This window comes from Haematobia irritans, chromosome 1 (genome assembly GCF_050003625.1).
Source record: "Haematobia irritans isolate KBUSLIRL chromosome 1, ASM5000362v1, whole genome shotgun sequence".
Lineage (NCBI taxonomy): Eukaryota > Metazoa > Arthropoda > Insecta > Diptera > Muscidae > Haematobia > Haematobia irritans.
Genome location: NC_134397.1, coordinates 56,726,853 through 56,750,140, shown reverse-complemented (window position 1 = coordinate 56,750,140; position 23,288 = coordinate 56,726,853). Strand labels below are relative to the sequence as shown.

Below are 23,288 nucleotides of genomic sequence, written 5' to 3'. Positions count from 1 at the left end.
CAACATTTTTTGAATTTGGGGACTCTTTTGAGAATCCCCACTACGTCGAAAACAATCATATACGACATCAAAAACTCGTCGGAAAAGCGCCGTCACTATTGAGAAGTTGTACCACGCCAAGTTACTACAAAAATGTTTCGCATGAGTGCAATTATTAGGTGCCTTTATAGATCAATTTAGAACGACGCCAGTAAGGGACCCTCCAAACAATCAGAAAAAGTGCATTTTATGTTAGTTGTAAAAGAATCATTGTGGTCGAGTAAAACACGTTTGTTTAGATATTTATTAATTTGATTAAACATTTACAAATTCTTAAAAATATAACATTTATACCACTATCACATTACATTTAACATAATTTTTGGCATTAATGATGATGTTGAGTTACAAGTAGCGAGTTACATGTTGCTGCGTCTATCAACCAGTGTTTTTATTCCATGGAGGCAGCGTGTCTGTAAAATATCTGAAAAACAATCACTTTATTCCATTTGGAAAATCACCAAATTGTTCACCAATATACCTTTCACAATTTTAAGCGTATAATCTATGTTTTCAGAACTTTATTTTCATTTTTATTTAATTAAAATATAACAAGCTGGTTGCGCTTGGCGTTTCACAAAAAAATGGCTTTTTTAACAGTAGGGATGGCAAATTACTTGCATGTACTTTTTGATGTACCTTTTCATGATGGTTGAAGTGACATTTACGAGTCTGTGGTAACGATGAGGTTGAAATGGAACTTTGAAATGCTGGCAGGGTCCTTTTACATTTAAAAGGAATTTGTTAAATTATTTATCTAATCTATAATGCAAATATTTATCATCTCACTGACAATTTCAAACTCAATACGTCTTGTTTGCTATGTATAAAGGGTTGTGCGTTAGGATTTTAATTTTAAGTTTTTTTAGTTTCGTTTTAATTATAAGGTTAAGTTTTTATTTGGAATACTAAAGCTCTATTGATTGAATTTCACTTACGAGTGTCACTTACGAGTCTGTGGTAGGATGAAATGGAACTTTGAAATGCTGGCAGGGGAATAACTGATAGTCTGTAAAGCGCATAACGCAAACACGGATTATATTTTTGGATCAAAGGAGTAGCAGATCAATTGTCCAAGGTAAAATAAAATGTTAATTTTGCAATAGCAAGCAGCAACCACCAACTTAATTCCATATCGCTCACTATTAAATAGCGATCGCTGTCTCCTAAATAAACACCACTTTCTATGTGCGAAATAATCATGCCTGTTCTGGGTCACACCGCATTGTGCACCACACTATACACTTTCTACACACCACACACAAAGTTAGTTGTTCTGAGTCACACGTGTGAACACTTTTTTCGGACTTTTAATCGAAAAATGTGACAGCTGATTTTTTCTGCAAGCCATATTATTTGCAGGCAGAAATTATAAACAAAACATATTTTGTCGATATAAACATAAAAAATTAAAAGTATGTGCGTAATTCAAAGCCATAAAATGCTTGCCGGATTTTTGTTAGCAGTGAATAATGTAAGGACAAGAGCAATTTATCAAGAACAAGGCGACAATTGCGTGATGCTTCAAATCTGTTTTGATTTGTTTTTTTTTTTTCTATCCCTCCTCAATGTTACTCATGAACAAACGATCGCCGTGTCGTTCTCGTTTTTGTTTTTGACGGCGGAGGAGTTTTTATTTTGGTTTTGGTCAAACAGTTTTTAACATCCATACATTAACGGAAATTTAATTATAGTGGGCATAATTAACTATTCTGTTAAGGTTTTTCTCATTTGTATTGCTTAAATATTTACAATAATATTGCAAACAAATGTTCTATCGTGGCGGCCTCCATGTGCAGAAAGATATTGGCGGTGTTAGTTTTTTTTTTTAATTTGCTCAGTGATTTGTGCACCAAGAACACTTTGCAGAATTGAAGATGCCATATTTTTCATGCAATAAATTTGGTAAAATTCACTTTTCTTAGCCCATTGATTTTGTAAAAGTTATAATTTAATTACCTTATATTTTCAAAAAGACCTTTGGTTTGTTTAGGAAAGCGGATAGTATTCACAAAAATCAAAGATAATTTTGCTTAAAACTTTTTTGTGTTAACTTTTAAAAATTGTGGCAACATTATACTTTCGAACACACTGAAAATCAGCTGATTAAAACAAACCCAAAATTTATACACCAATCAGAGGAAATTTCGGTTCAAATTTTAGATGGATTTTTAAAGTCGTGGTTTCTGCCATATATAAGTGACTTTCTCAATAAAATTTGCAAATATTTATAAAAAACATATTGAAGTTTCAGAATCTGTTATTTATTTGTTATAAAAACTTCTAACTTTGCATACGATGGCTGTACACTAAGCCTACACAAAAGAAATGTTCGTGTACATTTTTCAGGTCTACGACGGTGTATAGTGTTGGCCAGAACACCTTTTAAGTGTGACACCACACGAAAATTGTACATGTGTGTACCAGAACAGACACGAATAGTTTCTTTAAAATTTTTTCGCAAGAATGAACACAATACCGGCCTTAAGATCAGAAATGAACTTTTCCAATGAGTGTAAAATTGGACCAATATTCAACGACGACCTCTATTGGATACTGCCTACAATGTAAGTGGGTTCCGTCCAAATTTGGCAGCACTGATTGGCTGTCAAATATGTGTATAAAATTTTGTTATTGTTTAACATTCTCGACTGGAAAGTGTTTTCAAAGAAATTTTAAGAATTTGTGCAAAGAATGACCCTAACAAAAACGGTTGATCAAATGACTATTTTAAGTGGCGATAGATCAAAGTAAGTTTAAAATATTACTTTTTATCTTAAAAGAATAATAATGTTTGTTCTATACACCGGTAATATTAAAATGCAATCAAAAAGAATGAAATATGTAGTATGAACGTTCTTTTTACTTTGTTAGATTGTTGATTTCAAAGCCCATTGCAGGATTCTATGTTTAGCTCTCGATCCGGAACATTCTTCCTATTATAGCCGCGTCTGGAAATATGCTTACGAGAAGGATTAAATATTTATGTGAACGCGACTATAACGTACTCCCAGGGACCGGCCTTTTAGTTAGTTATGGTATAACTGTAGTAAAGAACAATGATGATATATTGAATGATTTTGGTATCTTCAAATTTTCTAAAAATTTGACTTGTAATTACATTTGCGATAGCATTAATATCTTGTACTTTAGTTGGTATTGTACTACATTTCTGCTTATCTAACTTTATTAATTCTTTATAATCAAAACATCAAAAACTGTTATAACCTGTAGTTCGATATAATTGGGTATGTTATAAACTTGTTCCACTGTACTTGTTTAAAAAAAGAATTAGATTGGTTCCAAACAAGATGCACAAAGAAATGTTAGACTGGAAAGAACTAAACCAATTACCGAATTTGGTTATTTTTGACAATAAGCAAAATTGAGCAGCACAAAATGATCAGGTTTACTTGCCAAAGAGGTCAGATGAAAATTTACACCTTCGATTGGCACCCAGAACTAGAATGCCGCCTATGATAATAGTGTGGGCCTATGTGGTAACGGCCGATGGTCGTATTCATCGACCGTAACCAAAATAAATGCCGACTACTTTCCTAAAGAAAGTATTGTATACCTGGGAATACAAATATTTCAGCTGCAGTCCATGGACATACCTCAGCAAAATCGACACGCGTCAACCAAGAATGTATTAAAAAGGAGGTTCCTCACTTCATCTCAACCGCGCAATGGCCACAAAAATCTCCATCAATCACTCGAGCCAAAAAAATCTACCAAAATTTTGAGAAATTTTAATCTTTTTCTATAAAGAGTAGTCCATTGTAATTATTTTATTTTGGCCAAATAGGTTTAGAATTACATGCTCTGAATGAATGAATAAATAAATTTTTGTCAAAATTGTATTTCTATAGAAAATTTTGTCAAAATTTTATTTCTCTAACAAATTTTGGCAAAATTTTATTTCTCTAAAATTTTTGTCAAAATTGACTAACATTATTTTCCTCTGTTGGTTAAACTACTCTTGTGTTTAGTCAATGCATGGTTTTAAGCTGAAATCAAAAAACAACAACAATGATTAAAGAACAAAACCAACAATAATAAAACGAATGAAAGAAGCGGAAGCACGCTCAAAATAAACACTGCCAACTGCACTCAAATCGATGTTTTGACGGTGGCAAAGGAAAAGAGAAATGTTTGTACGAATTTATTTCGGCATAAGCCGGCTATCATGTAAAACCTTTCGGAAGGTTCAAGTGTGGTTCATTGTTGGGTTTAATGAACTGGCTGAATTTATTCTGATAATTGGTTGATAGTTTTGATGCAAGTAGATGATTCTGATGAGGAATGTGGTAATTCCGAAACGTGCGTCCATCCAACCATCTTGCAGTATATAGGGCTTTGCCCAAATAAATTTGACAAACATTCTTTTCCTCTGTTGGTTAAGCTACACTTGTAGTTTAGTCAATGCATGGTTTTAAGCTGAAATCAAAAAAACAACAACAATGATTAAAGAACAAAACCAACAATAATAAAACAAAACGAAAATTTTATTTCTATAGAAAATTTGGTCAAAAATTTATTTATATAGATTTTTTGTCAAAATTTCATTTCTATAGAAAATTTATTTCTATAGAAAATTTTGTCCAAATTTTATTTCTATAGAAAATTTTGTCCAAATTTTATTTCTATAGAGAATTTTGTTAGAAAATTTTATCAGTTTTTTTTTCTATAGAAAATTTAGTCAAAATTTTATTTCTATAGAAAATTTTGTCAAAATTTTATTTCTATAGAAAATTTTGTCAAAATTTTATTTCTATAGAAAATTTTGTCAACATTTTATTTCTATAGAAAATTTTGTCAACATTTTATTTCTATAGAAAATTTTGTCAAAATTTTATTTCTATAGAAAATTTTGTCAAAATTTTATTTCTATAAAAAATTTCGTCAATATTTTATTTCTCTAGAAAATTTTGTAAAATTTTATTTCTACAGAAAATTTTGTCAAAATTTTATTTTTGCAGAAAATTTTGTAAAATTTGATTTCTAAGAAAATTTTGTCAAATATTTATTTCTATAGAGAATTTTGTCAAAATTTTATTTCTATAGAAAAGTAGTAGCTCTCGGCGGGAAATGTTCAAAAACTGCAGATCCACTTGCGTGTAGCGTGCAATACCTTTATCGGCCATTTAAAGGTTGCAAACTTAGCCAATTCGAAAAAATCTATACAAAATCTAAAATTTGATGTTATTTTCGACAAAACTGCTTTTGAACAATAAAATTAAAAACAAATTAGGGATTTAGTTCTTTGCATTATATATCAGCCATGTTCGATTTTGAAATTCGCAAAATGTCTCTTATTTACAGCTCAGTTGCATTGGTTTAGGGAGTCATATCCCCACTTTGGGTTTTATAGTTCATCAACTTTTTCATCAAATTTATAATTGTTTATATTTTCAATTCATTATATCTATTTGGATTTCTTTAAGTAGTTGTTTATATACTTTTAAATATTTCTTATTTCAGACTCAAAGATTTACTTTGCAATCGACTAGCAGAATGTGGTTGGCGAGATGAAGTTCGTTTGATGTTCCGTAGTATTATTAAAGAAAAAGGCAATAATGTGAAAGTGGAACAATTGATTAATGAAGTAACACCAAAAGCAAGAGCTCTTGTACCGGATGCCGTTAAAAAGGAATTACTCATGAAAATCAAAGCAATATTGGCAGCTCAAGAAGGGATTGATTTATAGTAATTAATTATAATTCCATAAAAAGAATAGTAGTTACTAAATTATAAATATTAGAGCTTAAATTTATGAAAATGTGTTTTATTATATGTGTTTTTTTTTTTGATTTTGTACATTGCCGAAATACCAAAGGTATATTGGTTTACAAAAGTTATTCTGTTGTGCCACTTAAGTGGCGAATTTTCAGGTTTTTTTTTTGCCACTAAACACTAGTTGCATTTCTGTGCCATATTGTGCCATTTTCTACTTAATTCCTTTCTTAGTGGAATAGTAAATTTTTATTCGGGTACATTTAAAATTACCCATGTGATATAAAATCGAACTAATGCCACAAACCATTGTGATGCCTGAAAATATGCAAAGAAAATTTTATGTTGCAACTAAACCGTCTACTTCCATGAATGTTAATTTCAAGGATTGATTGGAGATAAAATGATAGTTGGGTTTATTTAGATTTAATTTGAAAAAAAACGAGATTTCATTTCACAGAAAAAAAACTTAAAAATTATTTAATTTGTATTTTTTGTTATAAAAAAGTGTGCCATTTTTTACTAAAAGTGATACTTTTTAGAAATTCTCAACGGTAACGCTAGTTACAAAGACAACCTAGATTGTATTTGGAGTATATCTGTGAATGCATGCAGCATGAAAAAAATTATCAATTAAGTACGTCTGGTAAATGCACTGCTTTATGTATTCATCGAAGACAAATTTTGGTATCATACGATCTGTCACTATAATCAAAGCTAAACTAACCACATCAGTTGTTGCACCACGTGACATATTTTGTTTAGAATAATTTTTGGTATTCGTTCCATGGCAAAGACCATATAATATTCCGCCTTGAACTTAATAATATGGCAGTGCACGCCAAATAGAAAAAATTAACAATTGCGAATATTTCTTCATCTAAGAAAACTCAATTACACAAAATTTATATCCATATACCATATCGTTCTCTCATTGTATATTCTCATTATATTTATTAAACGACCGAATTACAAAGTCCACAATTACTGACAGGGCACATTTTCATCTGGACATCATCACCAACTTTTATGATGGCAGCCATACCATTTTCAGAATGTATGGATATATGACAATGTAGAATCCAATAACCGGGATTGTCTGCATAGAAACGTATTATCGTATAACCATAGGCAGGAACTTGAACGGTGTCCTTAAGAGGGGCTTTCGCTGTGCGTCTCGGTAGAGGTGTTTTTCGATCAATTTCTTGTATCTGAAAAATTATAAAATTGAAATGCGAAATTAAATTCTGTTGAATTAATTTTTGTTTTGAAATTATATATCAATTATCCTAACAATCATTTTATCGTAATGTCATCATAAATCACTCCTAAAATTGACAAGGAAGCAACACAGTTCTGTCCACAAAAATATTTATTGAATGAATTGCATACTTTCAGGCGGTACATGTGCTCATTGAGATTACCACGGTTGCCACACTTGTAGAATTCTAAATAAAATTTTGACAAAATATTTTAAAGAAATAAAATTTTGACAAAATATTTTAAAGAAATAAAATTTTGACAAAATTTTCTATAGAAATAAAATTTTGATAAAATTTTCTATAGAAATAAAATTTTGACAAAATTTTCTATAGAAATAAAATTTTGACAAAATTTTCTATAGAAATAAAATGTTGACAAAATTTTCTATAGAAATTAAATTTTGACAAAATTTTCTATAGAAATAAAATTTTGACAAAATTTTCTATAGAAATAAAATTTTGACAAAATTTTCTATAGAAATAAAATTTTGACAAAATTTTCTATAGAAACAAAATTGTGACAAAATTTTCTATCAAAATAAAATTTTTAAAAAAATTTTCATTAGAAATAAAATTTTGACATAATTTTCTACAGAATTAAAATTTTGTTAAAATTTTCTATAGAAATAAAATTTTGACAAAATTTTCTATAGAAATAAAATTTTGACATTTTCTATAGAAATAAAATTTTGACAAAATTTTCTATAGAAATAAAATTTTGACAAATTTTTTATTAGAAATAAAATTTTGACAAAATTTTCTATAGAAATAAAATTTTGACAAAATTTTCTATAGAAATAAAATTTTGACAAAATTTTCTATAGAAATAAAATGTTGACAAAATTTTCATTAGAAATAAAATTTTGACAAAATTTTCATTAGAAATAAAATTTTGACAAAATTTTCATTAGAAATAAAATTTTGACAAAATTTTCATTAGAAATAAAATTTTGGCCAAATTTTCTATAGAAATATAATTTTGACAAAATTTTCTATAGAAATAAAACTTTGACAAAATTTTCTATAGAAATAAAATTTTAAAAAAATTTTCAATAGAAATAAAATTTTAACAAAATTTCAGCAATAAGCTGTAATCAACTATTTCATCATATTTTATATTTACCTTATTGATTTTATCTTCGCCCAAAACTCCCATTCCGACTACTTGAAATGTGAAACCATGTAAATGTACCGGATGTGCTGTATCCGACCTACCGGAAATGACAATTTCAATCATTTGATATGCAGGCACTGGTCCAATAACATTTGTACAACGACAATGTCTTTTCTGACAATTAAATCCCAATTGCATTTGCTGCGTTCGATTACAGAAAAATTTGCCGATTCCCAAATTTCGTGTTTGGAGCAGAGAAATTTTTGGCATAGTGAATGTAATGTCATCCATTTGAAAGAGATATGAGTCACCTCTCTTCACGACATTCATGCTGGTGTAATAGGTGCGAAATGGTTTCAAATTCTTGATGAGTTTATTTGGCAATAAAGCCTTAACGTCCATAAAACTATAACGTTTTCGATTCTTCGAGGGACTTATATCGATGCTATTGAATGTAACAGCATTTGGAGTTTCGTAGGCATATGATGGCGCCACGCCCTTAGGCATTTTCATTTGATCTGCACCCATATAATGTAGAATTGCCTCTTGATGCAGTCCGTTTATGGCACAAAACGAATGACCTTTGATGCGAATCCAATAGTTTTCAACGGGACGTTTGGCTTGTAATATGAAATCATGACGTTCTCCTCCATGAAAGGTAATATTTTGAACTAATATCGGTTCAATGTCATTACCATCACTGGCAATAACCAAGAGATCATGTTGATCTATACTCAATGATACGGGACAGTTGGTATTTCCATTGTAGATGACACGAAAACGATAGCGTCCTCCTCGGGCCACTTCAAATATGGAATAGAGCGTAGGATTTGTAAATGTTCCGTTTATATTGCGACCCATACCATTTATTAGGATACTCTTTGGCATTGTCTCATCGAAATCACTCATCCAATCTTGTATCATAATTGTGTGTTCGGAATAATCGAAATCATAGCTAGTTGCATGGAAATTGTCGGAACGTGGTTGTCTTATAACTAAAGGTCCAGCCAAGCCGAAAGCCCTTTGATGTTCTGTATGACTATGCCACCAATGAGTTCCCACATGATCAGCTTCAAAACGATAACGAAATGCCTGGCCAGGCTCAATGGGATACTGCGTGATCCAAGGCACACCATCCATATGGGGACTGGTGCTTTGATGTATTCCATGCCAATGAAATGTGGTAGTTTCATACATGCTGTTTATTATATCTGCAACAATGGTATCGCCCACACATGCCTCAATAGATTGACCTGCAAAAGATATAGGAATACAAATCAAAATAATGATGAGCCATTAGGTGTTGAATGTGAAGAGTATTTAAAACAAGTATATACGGCCGTAAGTTCGGCCAGGCCGAAGCTTATGTACCCTCCATCATGGATTGCGTAGAAACTTCTTCTAAACACTGCCATCCACAATCGAATTACTTAAGTTGCGGTAACGCTTGCCGATGGCAAGGTATCTTAAAACCTCCTAACACCATCTTCTAAATTGTATGTAAGTCCATACGTGGTATATATTAAATCAAAAAAGATCGATCCAATACGTATATAATTCAGTTTGACAAAGTAGACATAAAATTTTGACAAAATTTTCTACAGAAATAAAATTTTAACAAAATTTTCTATAGAAATAAAATTTTCACAAAATTTTCTATAGAAATAAACATTTGACAAAATTTTCTATAGAAATAAAATCTTGGTAGATTATTTTTGGCTCGAGTGGCAACCATGATTATGAACCGAATAAAATTTGAACAAAATTTTCTATAGAAATAACATTTTGACAATGATGAAAATTTTATTATGAACCGAATAAAATTTTAACAAAATTTTCTCTAGAAATAAAATTTTGACAAAATTTTCTATAGAAATAAAATTTTGACAAATTTTTCTATAGAAATAAAATTTTGGTAGACTATTTTTGGCTCTAGTGCCAACCATGATTATGAACCGATATGGACCAATTTTTGTGTGATTGGACCAATTTTGGTATGGTTGTTAGCGACCATATACTAACACCACGTTCCTAATTTGAACCGGATCGGATGAATTTTGCTCCTCCAAGAGGCTCCGGAGGTCAAATCTGGAGAACGTTTTATATGGGGGCTATATATAATTGTGGACCGATATTGACCAATTCTGACACGCTTGTTAAAGATCATATACCAACACCATGTACCAAATTTCAGCCGGATCGGATGCAATTTGCTTCTCTTTGAGGCTTCGCAAGCCAAATCTGGAGATCGGTTTATATGGGGTCTATATATAATTATGGACCGATGTGGACCAATTTTTGCATGGTTGTTAGAGACCATATACCAACATCATGTACCGAATTTCAGCCGGATCGGATGAAATTTGCTTCTCTTTGAGGCTCCGCATGCCAAATCTGGGGATCGGTTTATATGGGCGCTATATATAATTATGGATCGATGTGGACCAATTTTTGCATGATTGTTAGAGACCATATACCAACACCATGTACCAAATTTCAGCCGTATCGGATGAAATATGCTTCTCTTAGAGGCTCCACAAGCCAAATCAGGGGATCGGTTTATATGGGGGCTATATATAATTAAGGACCGATATGGACCAACTTTTGCATGGTTGTTAGAAACCATATACCAACATCATGTACCAAATTTCAACCGGATCGGATGAAATATGCTTCTGTTAGAGGCTCCACAAGCCAAATCTGAGGGTCCCTTTATATGGGGGCTATACGTAAAAGTGGACCGATATGGCCCATTTTCAATACCATCCGACCTACATTGATAACAACGACTTGTGTCAAGTTTCAAGTCCATAGCTTGTTTCGTTCGGAAGTTAGCGTGATTTCAACAGACGGACGGACGGACATGCTTAGATCGACTCAGAATTTCACCACGACCCAGAATATATATACTTTATGGGGTCTTAGAGCAATATTTCGATGTGTTACAAACGGAATGACAAAGTTAATATACCCCCATCCTATGATGGAGGGTATAAAAAGAAAGGCAACATTTTGAAGATGAAGAGTTCAGTGGGGAAGTGTAAGAAGGTCTGGATGGTAAACAGCGATATTGAAATGAAGCATAAAGATTTCTACGTAAGTTAGCAAGTTGAGCAATGGCCGATCGACCCTTCAGTAAGCTCTGGTCCCACTCTCCGAATCATGTTGTTCCGGGACATCTTCAAAACGGTCCAACTTCCGAGTAGAAACGGAGAGGTAAAAGCTCTCTCGAACCTCGCTACAAGAATGAAGCGATCTCAGCCACCTTTGGTGACTGATACGAAGGAAAGCGCGGGATCGCAGAATCTAGAAACGGCGGGACTCGCAGGTCATGAATCTGAATATTAGTACGGAACACATGGTTTGAGCACCTGAAGCAATATAACCAAGTTAAATTGCTGTCTTCGTCGATCTCGAGATTGACAGTTAATTGAGCATCTCTAGAGAGAGATTTTGCGGAATATGTTCGTGTTGCCCAGATGTTGCTCAAGATCATCATCAAAGCAGCAGCCTGCTATCTTCTCACCCGCTTGTCGAACCGACAGTTCACTTAACATCTCGAGTGTGTAAAGCGAAATATCACTCTCTAGATGCTCAATGAATGAATGAATTGCCCACGTGAGGTCATACTTCCGAGAGGAAGCTGCGGGATCGCAGAACCAAGAACCGGGGGGACTCGCAGATCCTTAATTTGAATATTAGTACGATAGTCAACGAGCATAAACGGAAAACATGGTTTGAGCACCTGAAGCAATATAACCTAAGCACAGGTAAGTTGATGTCTACAGTAAGAGCTTTCTTGAACTCTGCCACAAGGGATGATGGGATATCAGTCACCATTGGTGGTGTGACTGGTCCAGAGAGATGCACGAGGTTGTTTTTACTGACAATGTGCAAAATCTTCCAACGCGTTGGGCCGTGACGGAATTTAAATATTAATGTTAAAGCATTATGGACCCCCTCTCATATACCCAGAGGTTGCTCGGGGACATCATTAAAACAGCAGCGACATCATGTCTAGAACCGAAGAGGTAAGAGCTCTATCGAACCCCCCCACAACGATGAAGGGATCTCAGTCATTTTTGGTGACGTGATGGTGACTTATATGACGAGAAGTGCGAGATTTATTGAGCATCTCGAGAGTACCAGTTTATTGAGTATCTCGAGATCCTTCCAAGCCACTGAGCCGCGGTGGAATTCCAATGTTAATTTTAAAGCATTGATATTAAATTGTGGTCCCCTCTCATGATCGTGGTTCCCAGAGGTTGTTTGGGCACCTTCAAAACACCAGCCTATGTGAGCCCCAATTTCCGTGCGGAAGCCGAGAGTTAAGAGCTCTCTCGAACCCAACTACAAGAATGAAGGGATGTCATTCACTTTTGGCAACGTTATGGTGGCTGATACGAGGACAAGCACGAGGTTTTTTTCGAGCATCTCGAGAGTGCCAGTTTATTGAGCATCTCGAGAGAGACAAAATGAAATATGTTCATGTTGCCCAGAGTCTATTCCGAGTCATCATCAACTCAGCAACCACTCGTTTTATACCCATTGAATTTCTGGAACCCCTCTGGTGCCCCAAGGTTCTTCCGAGACATCTTCAAAACAGCAGGCCCAACATCTGAGTAGAAGCAGAGAGGCAAGAGCTCTCTCGAACCCCCCACAAGGATGAAGGGATCTCAGTCACTTTTGGTGACGTGATGGTGATTGATACGAGGAAACGTGCGAGATTTATTGAGTATCTTGAGAGTGCCAGTTTATTGAATATCTCGAGATCCTTCCTACCTATTGAGCAGCCTATGTGAGGCCCAACTTCCGGGTAGAAGCGGTAATGTAAGAGCTCTCCCGAATCCCCCACAAAGATGAAGGGATTTCAGTCACTTTGGTGCGGGGAAGTACGAGGTTTATTGATCATCTCGGGAGAGAGATAGAGCCAAGTATATTCATGTTGTCCAAAAACTATTCCGGCTCATAATCAACGCATTAGCGCTCACTTCATACGCGCTGGTCGATCCGAAAGTTCAATGATTATCTCGAGTGTGGTAGAGCGAAATATCACTCTTGAGATGCCCAACGAATCGAATTGCCCACGTGAGGCCCAACTACCTATAGGGAGCAGCGGAATCGCAGAACTTAGAAACGACGGGACTCGCAGATCCTGCATTTTAGTACGATAATCGAGCATGGAGACATGATTTGTGCACCTAAAGCTATTTAACCTGGCAAAGGTAAGTTGTGGTCTACAATAGGAAATCTCTCGAACTCCACTACAAGGGATGATGGGATCTCTGTCACCTTTTGCGACATGGCTGATCCGAAGAGATGCCCGGGGGATTTCAACCGACAGTTGCTCAATAAAATTTCGGCTAAAAACCTCGTTCATCTCTTTGGATCAGTTACCGTCACGTGGCAAAAATTGGCTGAAATCCCATCATCAGTTGAGTACTTGATCACAATCCGCAATTTCTCCTTGGAAACATTTATTATATCCGATTTCTGCAAAACGGGTAGGGTGGTTCCACTACTGAAGTCAGGCCATTTGGTGCATTCGTGGTTCAAATTGCCCAGGTGAGGCCCAACTACCGATAGGAAGCTGCGGATCGCAGTATATAGAAACGACGGGACTCGCAGATCCTGAATCTGAATATAAGTACGATAGTCGACGAGCATAAACGGAACACATGGTTTGAACACCTGAAGTAAATTAATCTAGGCACAGGCACTGGTAATTTGTGGTCTACAATAGGAACTCTCTCAAACTCCGCTACGAGTTTGTCAACTTTTGCGACATGAATGATCCGAAGAGATGAGCAGGGGGTTTTCAACCGACAGTTGCTCAATAAAATGTCGGGTAAAAACCTCGTTCACCGTCACGTTGCCATAGTTGACTAAAATCCCATCATCCCTTGTAACGTTTGAGGAAAGCCTTTTGAAGTCTTCGTGGTCTCCCAGCCACGGGCACACTATAATTTACCCCAGCCGAAGTCATCAAGCGTAAAACCATCCAAGGCTCAGGATTCCGAAGGAATTTCTATGTTAATGTTGAATCATGCGGGAATGCTGGTGATTCCAAAAACAAATTGAGACTCCGCAGTTTGTTTTTGGAATCACTCATTATATTCGATTTCTGCAAAACGGGTTGGGTGATTCGACTACTGAAGCCATGCCAATTGGCGCATTCGTGGATCAATAAAACGTCGGGTAAAAAACGCGTTCACCGTCATGTCGTCAAAGATGAAAAAATCCCATCATCCCTTGTAACGTTCGTGGATAGCCATTCGAAGTATTCGCGGTCTCCCAGCTAGAGGTGTGCACGTGACACGAAATTGTCGTGACTCACGAACATTTTCGTGATTCGTGCGTGAGTCGAGAGTCACGCTCATGACAAAAGCGAGAGTGTGCGTGAGCGTGATTAACAAACCAAAATGTGCGTGAGCGTGAGTCACGAAAATACTATCTTCGTGAGTGTGCGTGAGTAACGAATTACACTCACGAAAATATTCCTGCTCAGCAACATAAAACGCTTAAGAGTTAAATTCAATTACAATTTTAGTGACACATGGGATGTTAAGAGTTTAATAACACTCTCGATGGTAATAATGCTCATGTTTTCAGACACTTCGGCAAGCTAAATTAATCATAAAATTATTCGAGAGTCATGATATTTTTCGTGAGTCACGATGTTTTCGTGCGTGAGTACAAAATTTTCTTTTCGTGAGTGTGCGTGAGCGTGAGTCCTACCAAAAAATATCGTGCGTGAGTAAACTATTACTCACGTGCACACCTCTACTCCCAGCCAGGGGCACACCATAATTTATCCCAGCCGAAGTCATCAATCGTAAAACCATCCAAGGCACTGGTCCCCGCAGGAATTTCAATGTTAATGTTGAACCATTCGGGAATACCGGGAGTATAGTACTTGACCAAACTCCTCAATTTGTCCTTGGAATCACTCATTATATCCGATTTCTGTAAAACAAGTAGGGTGATTCCACTACTGAAGCCTGGTTATTCGTCGCATTCGCCAAACCCCAGTCGAAGTTAACGATATCAGCAAGTGCGCAAACCATCCAAGGCACTCAAAAAAGTGTTAATGCTAATGTTGAAGCATTCGGGAATACTGGCAGTTGAGTACTTATTCAGACTCCGCAATTTGTCGTGGGAACTCTTTATATTTGATTTTTGTAAAATGGGTAGACTGAAGCGAGGCAAAGGCTCGACCAAGGGGAAATCGTAGAGAGATCTCTCTTCTCTCGCCAATAGCCACGACACATTGGCTACCAATCCTGGAAAATTGTCCATTTGCTAACCATCAAAATGGATTCCATATTGTTCACTCCTTACTGATATGGATGGCAGCCACCGTGGTGCAATGGTTAGCATGCCCGCCTTGCATACATAAGGTCGTGGGTTCGATTCCTGCTTCGACCGAACACCAAAAAGTTTTTCAGCGGTGGATTACCCACCTCAGTAATGCTGGTGACATTTCTGAGGGTTTCAAAGCTTCTCTAAGTGGTTTCAGTGCAATGTGGAAAGCCGTTCGGACTCGGCTATAAAAAGGAGGTCCCTTGTCATTGAGCTTAACATGGAATCGGGCAGCACTCAGTGATAAGAGAGAAGTTCACCACTGTGATATCACAATGGACTGAATAGTCTAAGTGAGCCTGATACATCGGGCTGCCACCTAACCTAACCTAACCTACTGATATGGATATCATTGAAGCCATAAGTCACCCGGCCCTGGAACCTAGCTGGACGTGGCAAAAACTGAGTGTTCCCTATAAAAAACACATACCTTTCTTTACCCACCCAACTCATTACTGGTCACAAAATGACACAGGTTCATGGACTCCTGCCTATGGACAGGCCGTGTACTTTGCTTCCAATGAGTCCAAGTCATGTTGTAATTGGCTAGTCTCGTACCGGTCCTTGGATTCCGTTTCACATTGGGTAATTTCATACGAATAATCAAAGCATTTCACCATTTCTTAAACCTCTTTCTTGAAGGATTACTACTTTTTTCATGTCAATGAATTTGGTCGATCTACACTTGGCAAAGAGATGTCGACCAGTCTGCAGGTACCTAACTTTTGGTGGATGTTCAGTTTGATCATTTCAGTAGAAACCATTCTACAGGGCCCTGAAGTTGGTTTCTACACTGTTAGAAAAATATGTTTTTCATATGTTCCGATATAAACAAAATGTGTTTTGGGCACAATTTTTAAACACAATATATTTAAGTGCAAACATGTAATGTTCCTAAACTAACACAAAATGTTTGGGACACATATGTTAGAATATATTATGTTTGGGGCATGAATGTTTCATAAAAATAATATGTGTGAATGTAAACATATATAAATTTGCAAATTTCGAGTAAACATATATATGTTGTGATACTTTATTCAGAGAGCGACAGAGAGAGAGAGAGAAAGTTAGTATAGAGAAAGAAATAGAGAAGGAAACCGGGAGGGTTGAATAAAAAGATATCAACATAACACAGCGAGAGAATAAAATGAGAGCAATTTCTGTGAAACCGCTTGTATGTTGTTTCGGAAAACTGTTTCATGATAAGGCCAAAAATTTAATATGCTTAAGACTAAATATTATTTAATTTGAATATTAGAATGGGTATTCGGAATAAAGAGAATAGACATTCGGAACCAAGAGAATAGACATTTGAAAAAAAACAGCATATTTGTATTACAGAAAAAGATGCGAAGAACTCAAAAATTTCGTGGAAGTGAAAATTATGTGAGGGAATGAGCACAATCTTCTTTGGGGAATTCTTCCAAGCATATACTATTTTTGGACTCAAAATGCTTGCAAACATATAATATGCTCACATAAAACAAACATATTAATGTTTAGGCAGTATCCAATAATATACATGCTTCCTGCAAAATATGTTTGGAACATATGTTAGAGAAGCGATTTTTTTGAGGGTGTAGTTGTACAACCACGTTCGAAATAGGTACATATTACGGTGATAATCGTCGCGTCTGTTCAGTTATCGTTATTGAAATATAACGATACTGCTTTGCATAAACTAGCCGACTCGCTTTCTGTATTCCGTACTCCATATTTGCTTTAATGACCTGAATTTTTGCTGACTGTGTTATATCCGCTGAAACTTGGCACTCCATGTTTGCAGAGTTTTTTTTATATATGATTTATATACGGCAAAAACCTTTTTTGAATAAACTCACCTGGTAATTGTCCATTCACCACCATTATCTCACTTTGCACTCCATCCGCATATTTACAATCATCATATGGTGTTGACATTTTATTATTTTTCATATTGTAAATATTTATGTATTCACCATTTCCAATTTTGTAACGATTTTGAGGTTTTAGATATTCGTCACATGCTGGACCCATTGTTTCATCATAATGTACAACCATGTAATAGTAACAGGTCATATGTTGATTGGGCACGCATTCACGTTTACAAGGATGTATCTCAAAATTATCATTTTTCGTCATACGCCAGAAACGGGCTTCACCAAATGATGTTATTTTCGGATATAATTCTCGTATTTGGGCATAACGACTAACGGTACGATTGGTATATACTGCAGAAAGGATTGTTATGAAAATATTATTGTATATTCAAAATTAGACAATTTTAAATCAAAATCGGACCGTTTTCTCAGAAATAAACGTTCTTGGGTAAATGAAGCACTTAAACAAATATTAGGTGTGTTTTTTTAGTAGTGGATGCAGTATTTGTATACGCTTTCCCGAATATTATTGTCAAGTGTTTTATTCCAAACTTCCCATTAGTTCGTTTCGTAATAGCTATTCCAAACTTCCCATTAGTTCGTTTCGTAATAGCTATTGTGGTTAACTTGTCCATTAAAATGAACATTATTAAAATGTCAAATAAATCGCTCTAGCAAATATCTGGTAATCTTTGAAGAATTTATGCATTAAAAATTTTGTATAATTTTTATTTTCGGTATTTAACAATTATTTTTCCAAATATACTGCCTTGATAAAAGGATACAAACACTGACTGCCTGCCCACTAGGATATCCCTATTGCCAGGATTTTTTTTAGCGATAGGGCCATTCTAAGTCAGCTCTTGAAGCCATGTTCAACATCCGCAATTTTGTCTTATAATTTCATTTTGATCTCATTTAACTTAACGTATCTATTTACAGTGAAACCTCACAAAAGTAGATATCCACTGTCGCCGCATTTTTGTCCACATTTTGGAGGTGTCCAGTTATGAGAGGACACCTCCAATGTATTAATAAAGCAAAAGTCAAAAAGACAATTGTCACCTTTTGAGAGGTGTTCGGTTTTCAGAGCATCCAAGTTTGAGAGGTATCACTGTATCTATATAAATATATAGATATTCTTTTTATTAAGCCCCATTTATATTTTTTTAGTCTTTACGAAGAACTCAATAAAGCAAGAATTTTTCCGTCCGCGAATTGCAAAGCATTCTTGACGTTTTCATTTCATTGGCAATCATAAATCTGAAGAGTAGATTTCTTCAATATTTGTGGCAATTTCATTTCCAAAACAAATTGATAATAAATGTACAAATCTAAAAGCAATATTTTTATGAAATTTCATATTTTTAAACTTGCCTCACCATCCCCCAAATTCAAAAAATGTTGGCAGGGTCATTTCAAAACGATTCGGATTTCTTCCATTTGATTTTATAGTGGATAATTGAACGGCGCCAATCGGTTCCTTCGTCAAGCCATCTCCACGATGGCTAAATATTTAGAGAGCGGCCATTGACGGTCACAGTTGCCCATACTAGCACTTGAGATAAAGATTACTTCGGATAGCCTTTCGTATGCCGAAATTTTCGTACGTTTATTCGATTAAAACAAACAACCACTGTCAATTTCCCAAAGAGAGGTAAATGCGCTACAGACAGTTTCGACCCATAGAAATCCCCAGGCTTGGGCAGAGTATACTCCTCCCTGTATGCTTCAGGAGTCAAAAATAATCGACCAAAATCTAGAGAAAATTTTCTCAAAATTTTATTTCTATAGAAAATTTTGTCAAAATTTTATTTCTATAGAAAATTTTGTCAAAATTTTTTTCTATAGAAAATTTTGTCGAAATTTTGTCGAAAATGACCTCAAGCCGAACTAAGCAAATATAATTGAAATTTTATTTCTATAGAAAATTGTGGCAAAATTTTAATTCTATAGAAAAATTTTCAAAATATTATTTCTATAGAAAATTTTGTCGAAATTTTATTTCTATAGAAAATTTTTTATTTCTTTAGAAAAATTTCTCAAAATTTTATTTCTATAGAAAATTTACTCAGAATTTTATTTCTATAGAAAATTTTCTCAAAATTTTATTTCTATAGAAAATTTTGTCAAAATTTTATTTCTTTAGAAAATTTTGTCAAAATTTTATTTCTATAAAAAATTTTAGCAAAATTTTATTTCTATAGAAAATTTTTTCAAAATTTTATTTCTATAGAAAATTCTCTTAAAATTTTATTTCTATAGAAAATTTTGTCAAATTTTATTTCTATAGAAAATTTTGTCAAAATTTTATTTCTATAACAAATTTTAGCAAAATTTTATTTCTATAGAAAATTCTCTTAAAATTTTATTTCTATAGAAAATTTTGTCAAAATTTTATTTCATCATTGTTGTTTTTTTTTTTTATTTCAGCTTAAAACCATACATTGACTAAACTATAAGTGTAGCTTAACCAACAGAGGAAAAGAATGTTTGTCAAATTTATTTGGGCCAAGCCCTATAGACTGCAAGATGGGTGGATGGACGCACGTTTCGGAATTACCACATTCCTCATTAGCATCCTCTACTTGCAGCAAAACTATCAACCACTTATCAGAATAAATTCAGGCAGTTCATTAAACCCAACAACAAACCACACTTGAACCCTCCGTCAAATCATCGATTTAAATGAAGTTGGCTGGGTTTTATTTTGAGCGTGCTTCCTCTTCTTTCTTTCATTCGTTTTGTTTTGTTATTGTTGGTTTTTGTTCTTTAATCATTGTTGTTGTTTTTTTGATTGAAGCTTAAAACCATACATTGACTAAACTACAAGTGTAGCTTCTTTAGAAAATTTTCTCAAAATTTTATTTTTATAGAAAATATTGTCAAATTTTATTTCTATAGAAAATTTTCTTGAAATTGTATTTCTATAGAAAATGTTGTCAAAATGTTATTTCTATAGAAAATTTTGTCAAAATTTTATTTCTATAAAAAATTTAGCAAAAAATTGTATTTCTATAGAAAATTTCTGTAGAAAATTTTGTCAAAATTTTATTTCTATAGAAAATTTTGTCAAAATTTTATTTCTTTAGAAAAATTTCTCACAATTTTATTTTTATAGAAAATGTTGTAAAATTTTATTTCTATAGAAAATGTGGTCAAAATGTATTTCTATAGAAAATTTTGTCAAAATTTTATTTCTATAGAAAATTTTGTCAAAATTTTATTTCTATAGAAAATTTTGTCAAAAATTAATTTCTATAGAAAATTTTGTCAACATTTTATTTCTATTGAAAATTTTGTCAAAATTGTATTTCTATAGAAAATTTTGTCAAAATTGTATTTCTATAGAAATTGTTGTCAAAATTTTATTTCTTTAGATATTTTTGTCCAAATTTTATTCCTTTAGAAAATGTTGTCAAAATGTTATTTCTATAGAAATTTTTTTCAAAATTTTATTTCTATAGAAAATTTGGTTAAAATTTTATTTCTATAAAAATTTTAGCAAAAAATTGTATTTCTATAGGAAATTTTCTCAAAATTTTATTTCTGTAGAAAATTTTGTCAAAATTTGATTTCTATAGAAAATTTTGTCAAAATTTTATTTCTTTAGAAAAATTTCTCACAATTTTATTTTTATAGAAAATGTTGTAAAATTTTATTTCTATAGAAAATGTGGTCAAAATGTATTTCTATAGAAAATTTTGTCAAAATTTTATTTCTATAGAAAATTTTGTCAAAATTTTATTTCTATAGAAAATTTTGTCAAAATGTTATTTCTATAGAAAATTTTGTCAAAATTTTATATCTATAGAAAATTTTGTCAAAATTTTATTTCTATAGAAAATTTTGTCAAAATTTTATTTCTATAGACAATTTTGTCAGAAAGTTATTTCTATAGAAAATTTTGTCAAAAGTTTATTTCTATAGAAAAAATTTTCAGAATTTTATTTCTATAGAAAACTTTGTCAAAATTTTATTTCTATAGAAAATTTTGTCAAAATTTTATTTCTATAGAAATTTTTGTCAAAAATTTATTTCTATAGAAAATTTTGTCAACATTTTATTTCTTTAGAAATTTTTGTCAAAATTGGTTGGTTAAGCTACACTTGTAGTTTAGTCAATGCATGGCTTTAAGCTGAGATCAAAAAACAAAAAAACAACAATAACGATTGAAGAGAAGCCAACAATAACAAACAAAACGAATGAAGATAGAGGAAGCACGCTCAAAAACAAACCCAGCCAAATACATACAAATCGATGATTTGAGTTTGGCAAAGGAAAAGAGATATGCTGGCAAATTTGTTTAGGCAGTAGCCGACTATCAAACCCTTTTTCGGGAGGTTCAAGTGTAGTTCACGTTGGGTTGAGTGAATTACCCGAATTTATTCTGATAATTGGTTGATAGTTTTGCTGCAAGTAGAGGATGCTGATGAGGAATGTGATAATTCCGAAACAGCTGTACATCAAACCATCTTGCAGTCTATAGGGCTTTGCCCAAATAAATTTGACAAGCATACTTTTCCTCTGTTGGTTAAGCTACACTTGTAGTTTAGTCAATGTATGGTTTTAAGCTGAAATAAAAAACAACAACAATGCTTAAAGAACAAAACCAACAATAACAAAACAAAACAAATGGAAAAAGAAGAGGAGGCACGCTCAAAATAAACCCAGCCATGTGAATTCAAATCGATGATTTGACAGTGGCATAGGAAAAGAGATATGTTTGTTTCGAATTTATTGCGGCATAAGCCGGCTATCAATGTAAAACCTTTTTTCGGAGGGTTCAAGTGTGGTTTTTGTTGGGTTTAATAAACTGCCTGAATTTATTCTGATAATTGGTTGATAGTTTTGCTGCAAGTAGAGGATGCTGATGAGGAATGTGGTAATTCCGAAACGTGCGTCCATCCAACCATCTTGCAGTCTATAGGGCTTTGCCCAAATAAATTTGAAAAACATTCTTTTCCTCTGTTGGTTAAGCTACACTTGTAGTTTAGTCAATGCATGGCTTTAAGCTGAAATCAAAAAACAAAAAAAACAACAATAACGATTGAAGAGAAGCCAACAATAACAAACAAAACGAATGAAAATTGTATTTCTATAGAAAATTTTGTCAAAATTGTATTTCTATAGAAATTGTTGTCAAAATTTTATTTCTTTAGAAATTTTTGTCAAAATTTTATTTCTCTAGAAAATTTTGTCAAAATTTTATTTCATAGAAAATTTTCTCAAAATATTATTTCTATAGAAAATCCTCATAGTGCTTGTCATATAAACAAGTCATTTCGATCCAAGAATAGATCAACCTGATACAACCTAACCTAACATTTAAAGGCATTCCAAACGTTGTTTTCAAAAGAGCTAATATACACATGTATCGGAGGTTGAAAAAAACGGACCCCAGTCTACGAGTTGGTTTTATATATAATCACTTCATATGCGATGTATTTCGATATATGTTATACCTTGACACTGTATATATTTCGTATAACTTAAGACAATCGCAAAAATTATCATCATTCTCACTATGATGCACTCATATTGGAATCTTATTATATATGTCATTTTATTGCGATAATTTATTTCCGCCGTTAGTTGTTTGACAACTATTCAACTTTTTCGTAACGAATAATTTCTAGGGTTCTAATTGCTTCAAAGTCTGACGAAAAACTAAATTAATGAGTGGGCGAGTACGGTTCATGATTGATCGATGAACTTTTCGAGCACCTACATTTTTGCCCGTCTACCTAATATACTATGTGCAAATGTATCTTGGTGTGCAAATTTCCCATGAAGATTCATATTCATATAGAATATAGATAAAACTAATTACCATATCTCCATTTCATTACAAGGTAATTATATTGTACCAAGAAGCAACTCTTATCTCCCGAGAAGGTCTTCTTTATTATG

General features: G+C 33.5%; 2 protein-coding genes and 1 long non-coding RNA gene across 3 annotated transcripts; 1 reads left to right on the top strand and 2 right to left on the bottom strand.

The window, feature by feature from the left end:
- Positions 1-249: 249 nt before the first annotated feature.
- LOC142220973 (uncharacterized) lies at positions 250-758 on the bottom strand. Its single transcript, XR_012717934.1, has 2 exons — positions 521-758; positions 250-463 (listed from the first exon to the last, which is right to left on the bottom strand). It is a non-coding gene; the product is annotated as an uncharacterized LOC142220973 (long non-coding RNA).
- A 1,875-nt stretch (positions 759-2,633) lies between these two features.
- Positions 2,634-5,821, top strand: e(y)2b (enhancer of yellow 2b). The gene is made up of 2 exons (XM_075290426.1): positions 2,634-2,789; positions 5,524-5,821. Exons 1-2 carry the CDS (start codon positions 2,734-2,736, stop codon positions 5,747-5,749), a joined length of 282 nt encoding a protein of 93 aa, XP_075146541.1. The 5' UTR covers positions 2,634-2,733; the 3' UTR covers positions 5,750-5,821.
- An 880-nt stretch (positions 5,822-6,701) lies between these two features.
- Positions 6,702-23,041, bottom strand: Mco4 (Multicopper oxidase 4). Its single transcript, XM_075290425.1, has 4 exons — positions 22,841-23,041; positions 17,358-17,726; positions 8,161-9,404; positions 6,702-6,986 (listed from the first exon to the last, which is right to left on the bottom strand). The coding sequence occupies exons 1-4, from the start codon at positions 22,938-22,940 to the stop codon at positions 6,732-6,734; spliced, it is 1,968 nt and encodes a 655-aa protein (XP_075146540.1). The 5' UTR covers positions 22,941-23,041; the 3' UTR covers positions 6,702-6,731.
- Positions 23,042-23,288: the final 247 nt, after the last annotated feature.